Source organism: Mastomys coucha, unplaced genomic scaffold (assembly GCF_008632895.1).
Source record: "Mastomys coucha isolate ucsf_1 unplaced genomic scaffold, UCSF_Mcou_1 pScaffold20, whole genome shotgun sequence".
Taxonomy (NCBI): Eukaryota; Metazoa; Chordata; class Mammalia; order Rodentia; family Muridae; genus Mastomys; species Mastomys coucha.
This window is the reverse complement of record NW_022196903.1, coordinates 118,046,591-118,052,297: the sequence shown is the minus strand read 5'-3', so window position 1 is coordinate 118,052,297 and position 5,707 is coordinate 118,046,591. Positions and strand designations below refer to the sequence as shown.

Genomic DNA, 5,707 nt, shown 5'->3' with positions numbered 1-5,707 from the left:
CTCCAGTGGGGCCTGCCTTGTGAGGGGTCTCCAGTGGGGCCTGCCTTGTGAGGGGTCTCCAGTGGGGCTTGCCTGTGGGGATTCATTCTTCCTGACAATGGCTTCCCCACTACGCAGCTGGGCTGACTTTCACAGTGTGGCGTGCGCGCGCGCGCGTGTGTGTGTGTGTGTGTGTGCGCGCGCGCGTGTGTGTGTGTGTGTGTGTGTGTGTGTGTGTGTATTTTGAAATCCATTTTGCCCCATCTCTATGACTCAGCTTTTGTTCCTATAATTCTTTGAATAGAACTTTCAGCGGAGATGACAGAAGAAGAGACACCCAAGAAAACCACCCCCATCCGCAGAGCATCTGGGCACAGACACAGGTCCTAGGAGCTGCCATTGCCTATTCCCATCCCTGCCGTGCAGGGTATCTTACTGGATGGTCTTGAATTCAGTACCTCCACCTCCACCCCACCCCTTGTAAAAATGCTTATAGCCTCCTTGTTTTTAACGTGTAAATGGTCTTTGAATTCAAGGTCTTTCTCTTAGAGCCCCCAACTGCCGCTAATCACTGTGTTTTCTAATGAATAAATGTTTTTATAGACTTTTAAGCATTCTGTCCTGGCTGGTCTGTTCCATCATAAGCCCAGATTCAGGCAGCAGACAGCAGTCCAGAGACAGAAGCCCAGGCATCCTGAGCTGTCCCTGGATCTTCATGGTGCTCCATCCTTGCACAACTGAAATTCTGCTGTAGAGAATTAAGTGGTTTCTTAAGTTCACATAAGCACTTCTCAGCAGTCTGGGGTACTTTGCACCCCAGAAAACATTTGGTAATACCTAGAGACCTATTTCTGTCCGCCTCGAGGGGCAGGGGCCTGCTGTAAGGACTCAAGTCAGAGGAAGCCTTGGGAGGAAGACGGCCTTCATGCATAGCACACCCCATAACACTGCATGTCTGTGCACCCCACCCCATCCCTGAAGACTGGCAAATGACTCAGCCTGGCTAATGGCAGAGATCAGGAACCCCACTCAGTTCTGTGGGTGACAAGGTCCATCTCCAAGAGAGTCAGTCCTTCACTATGTTAAGGGGTCTGCAGGAGGTCCAGCTGCAAGCCATGCCGCGTGCCCACCTTCCCCAAACCCTGAATCTGCTGAGTCACTCGGAGCAGGAGGCACAGCTGCTGTTTCTGCTGCCATGACAACAGCACAGTGCCGCTGAAATGCTCCCTACGTCTTGGTGAGGCAAAAGGGAAGATGCGCCTCAGAAACACTAGGCTAGGGCTGGACTGTGGAAGGACTTGAGACCTTTGGGTAGGAAAAGGGTTAAGGCTGTGGCCAGAGCCTGGGTAGGAAGACAGCAAAAGGACAAGGCAGAGTCTGAGATGCCTCTGCTCCCCAGCACTGCACTGGGGCCACTCCCACCCTTCCCTTCCCATCCTGTTCATTTGGCCTGCTCCCTGCTCGTGGAAAGCCTGGGCATGGGCCACACAGCTGTCATGCTAACACAGCCTTGGCTCTGGGGCCCCAAGGAGGTAGGGCAATCCTAGAAGGGCAAGGAGCCAAGACTAGATTTGGGGTGCAGCCCAGCGTGCTCCCTGCCTTTTAAGCAAAGGTTATCACCAGGCCAGCTAAACTTAGCAATAGGCTCTTCAGCTAGAAGAGCAGGGGGCTGGTCTCAAGTTGCACTGGCCTAGTAAAGAGGCGCCAGGGTCCCCTTGCCCTGCACCCACTGATGTGCTCCCAAGCAAGCCCTTCCACCCTCTCCAGCCTCCCTACGCTCCAGAGTGAAGAATCCCCTCTTTCTCCCTTCCACGTACGGCAAGAGACTAGGGGCTTGCCTGTTCTGGCTCAGGGGGATAATACTTCCCCTTCTGCGTTCTCCCCTCTCTGATCTCACCCTGCGTCCACGAGGGCAGCCCAGGAAGGAGAGTCCCTGGCTCCAGGGCCAGTCAGCACGTCCCTGGATGGGGAGGGACTTCCGCCCTCACGTCCCAACTCTCCACCCTGGGGCTACAGTAGGTGAAAGAGGCAGTGTCTCTTAGCCTGGGCGGTGCAACTCTAAGGTTCCGAGGAGGGATACTATAGAAGGCCTCTGAGCCTCCTCCAACCCAACCCTCAGCGGGGATACTGCCCTTTCCCCGGGCCCCAGTCTAGGTTCAGCAGGTAAACTCAGGAAAGTGTAAGTCTCAATGATCAGGTTTCCAGGTTGCAGGGCATCCTGACCTACGGCGTAGCAATTTCCTTTTCAAGCGTTTTCCCAAGCCACCTCCTTGCCCTCACTGCGCGGTACACAAGCCAGGCCTTTGGCCTAAGAGATAGAAGCCAGGAGGCGGGGAGAGGGGGAAATGGGGCTGCGAAGGGCCCCCGCGGGAGGAAAAGTCCCCCCCCCCACGTCCTCCAGGCATTTTCTTCCGCTCTTTTTTTTTGGGGGGGGCTAGGGTGGGGGGAGCGGGCATGCTGTGTCACTACCAAAGAACAACGTGGAGAAGATCCTCAACTTTTTCGCAGCCTTTTCAATAATGGGGAGAGGTTCGATGATGCAGCGGCTGGCCGACCCACACTTCTACTCCATTTCCCCCGTTCCTGCAACTCTCAAGGTTTTCTCATTTTATTCGGGAAGCAGAATTCAGGCCTCTGGATCCTGGATGTCCTTGGTGCACACTCCAAGGACTCCTCGTCCTTAATAAGTCTATAGTCTGTATCCCCTCAGTCCTATCCTGGGAACCATCACCCACCAGGTCACCTCCTCAGCAGGGCAATCTCAGCTCCCCTCCCCCTCTCAGTTCGGAGCCCACACGCTTGGTGCGTGCACATTTCAAAAATGAGGCGGGTCCAAAGAGAGGGAGGAGGGGGAAATGAGAAAGGCCCAGCTACTCCCGGCTTTACGGGTGCACGTAGCTCAGGCCTCTGCGCCCTTGAGCTGGGACTGGATGAGCAGGGCGGGAGGCGGGGCGCGCGTCATCAGCTCCCCCCACCCTCCAGGTTCCTATAAATACGGACTGCAGCCCTCCCTGGTGCTCTCTGCTCCTCCCTGTTCCAGAGACAGCCGCATCTTTTTGTGCAGTGCCAGGTGAAAAAACGCGGAGTGGGCCGCAGGAGGCCGGGGACAGTCGGAGACTGGGAAGGGGAATGGGCGCTGTGCGGGTCTAGGGGCGCTGGTCCGCAAGCCGAGCTCAGGCTCCGCATTGCAGGGGATGGAGGACGTGTTGGGGCGCGCGGCGGGAATGGAGGCGAGGTGGGGGGAGGGGACTGGCTGGTGTCCTTCGAGCCACGCTAATCTCATTTTCTTCTTCCACAGCTTCGTCCCGTAGACAAAATGGTGAAGGTCGGTGTGAACGGGTGAGTTCCAGGGCGGGTCCCCGCTCCGTTGCGTATGCAGGTCTTGCTGACCCGGGGGCTCTGCAGTAGCGTGGGGAGGTGGATGAGATGGCCGAAGCGCCCAAGGGGACCTCAAGGTCAGCGCTCGGACCTGGCGAAGGCTTGCACTTGCGGCCCCCAGCTGTTGCGCTTCTTGTAACTCCGCCTTTGCGGGGGATGAGCGGCCCCGAGTCTTCAGTAATGGAAACAACCCCACGCACCCGTTCAGGATCCATCCCCTAATTCCCAGGCTGGGGCTTCTTTCTTTACTTTCGCGCCCTGAGGAGTCACGTGCCAGGAGGGAAGCCCCTCCCCCACCACCCCCTTCCTCGGGGTCGGAGGCATGGGGATGCGAGGTGCATACCTTTGCGCATCATCTCCCAAGGGCTTCCCTTAGGGTAACTGGCCGCCGCCATGTTGCAAACGGGAAGGAAATGAATGAACCGCCGTTAGGAAATCCTCCGTCGGCCTTCCTTCTTCCTAGCTTGTGACTAACCTTCCCATACCTCTCAGCTGGGTGGAGTGTCCATTATCCTGTAGGCCAGGTGATGCAAGGCTTCCGTGCTCTCGAGAGAGCTCTACCTCACAATCCCTCTCATTTTACTAGCCTTCAAAGCCCTCGAGCCTTATTTTCCTCGGGCATAATGCATATTCTAGATTATTCTCTGAAAATCAAAGTGGACTTACAGAGGTCCACTTGACCTTCCAGCTCCAGAGGTAGCTATGGCGTAGTGCCGAGCCGGGGGATGGGGTAGGGAGCTGAGTCATGGTGGTTCTGAAAAGAAAATTTCCACCACAAAATGGCTCCGATGGCAGCAGCCCCTTCCCTCCATAACCTCTACTTCCCACCACAGCCCAGCATTGACCCAAGCCCTATAGGCCAGGATGTAAAGGTCATTAAGAGGATTGGGTGTCCCTGTACCTCAGGATAACTGCCCTTCTCCCCATTCCATCCTCCAGAAACCAGATCTCACTCCGCCCTGATCTGAGGTTAAATTTAGCTATCTGACCTTTCTGTATCTGGGGTCTGAGCTGGGCTCTCACCCCTACACACATCTGTTGCGCCTGCTCTGATTTTGGCCGGGAAAGGCAGGTGTTTTGCAAATGAGCCCTGGGATTAGGGTTGGAGAGCCCACTGGTTTTCGCAGTCTTTCTCTTGAGTGAGAGGGACTTGGAGGAAACAGGTGGGCTGGCCCTGTGCTGCTCACTCTGACCTTTAGCCTTGCCCTTTGAGCTTGCTGATGAATGAGTTCACAGGTCTTTCCTGTCCAGGGGGTGTAGCCTGAAGTCTGGCCATGCTGGAACAAGCTTCCCAGGGCATGAGTGATGGGGGTGACGTGCCAAGCTTGTACCCAGACTGGGGCAAACTGCCAGTTTTAAAGAGACTTAAAATGACTTGGTGGGGGTGCTGGGCGAGGCTTTGAGCCTAATTACCTCTTGGACAGGAAAGGAACCTCCACTTTATAACCATGCCATAAAAGCCCCTCCAGGCCTGGGTTGCTCAAGGAATGTAAAATAGATATCTTTGGACTTTCTAGGGCGGGAACAGTCTATATTTGGGTTCTACATCCAAATATTCAACTAGCTTTATTGAAGGAAATTCTGAACAAAACATGAATTTCCTGCTGCTTACATTTCTAATTTTGTACTGAATCTGCTGCATAAAACCTCATACCTTTGTTGTGGTACATGCATAGCAGGCTGCTGTGGGTTCTCCACACCCGGTGCAACAGTATTCTGCCTTCTGACATGAGTTGGCCTGGGACTGACTACAGGCCCAGGAGGAATTCAATGATCTCCACTCACCTATTTCTTGCCTTGCAGATTTGGCCGTATTGGGCGCCTGGTTACCAGGGCTGCCTTCTCCTCTGGCTCTGGCAAGGTGGAGATTGTCGCCATCAACGACCCCTTCATTGACCTCAACTACATGGTCTACATGTTCCAGTATGACTCCACCCACGGCAAATTCAACGGCACAGTCAAGGCTGAGAATGGGAAGCTTGTCATCAATGGGAAACCCATCACCATCTTCCAGGAGTACGTATGCAAAGTGGACGGGATACTTGGAGATAGTAAGGGATGGCATTAACCCTCTCCTGTCCCCCACCTGTAGGCGAGATCCCGCTAACATCAAATGGGGTGATGCTGGTGCTGAGTATGTTGTGGAGTCTACTGGTGTCTTCACCACCATGGAGAAGGCCGGGGTAAGTGGCCAGAAAGCTGAAGATGGGGTGGGGGAACCCTTGATATGGTGCAACCTAAAAAACAAAGAGCTGAGTCTGAAATCAACTTCTCTTAACACAGGCCCACTTGAAGGGTGGGGCCAAAAGGGTCATCATCTCCGCCCCTTCTGCCGATGCCCCCATGTTTG

The 5,707-nt window shown here is 54.8% G+C and overlaps 2 protein-coding genes across 5 annotated transcripts in view; both read left to right on the top strand.

Annotated features, from left to right (window-relative positions):
* Ncapd2 (non-SMC condensin I complex subunit D2) overlaps positions 1–590 on the top strand; it is a 23,684-nt gene extending 23,094 nt beyond the window's left edge. For 3 of the 4 annotated variants that reach the window (XM_031383444.1, XM_031383443.1, XM_031383445.1), the window contains one exon: positions 284–437. In XM_031383444.1, the coding sequence (XP_031239304.1) occupies positions 284–369 (86 nt within the window). In that variant the 3' untranslated portion in view covers positions 370–437. Of the gene's footprint in view, positions 1–283 lie in introns of all 4 variants that reach the window. The other variant, XM_031383442.1, reaches the window with a different exon arrangement.
* A 2,366-nt stretch (positions 591–2,956) lies between these two features.
* On the top strand, positions 2,957–5,440 carry Gapdh (glyceraldehyde-3-phosphate dehydrogenase). The gene is made up of 3 exons (XM_031383440.1): positions 2,957–3,049; positions 3,278–3,318; positions 5,161–5,440. Exons 2-3 carry the CDS (start codon positions 3,296–3,298, stop codon positions 5,423–5,425), a joined length of 288 nt encoding a protein of 95 aa, XP_031239300.1. The 5' UTR covers positions 2,957–3,049; positions 3,278–3,295; the 3' UTR covers positions 5,426–5,440.
* The last annotated feature ends 267 nt before the right edge of the window (positions 5,441–5,707 follow it).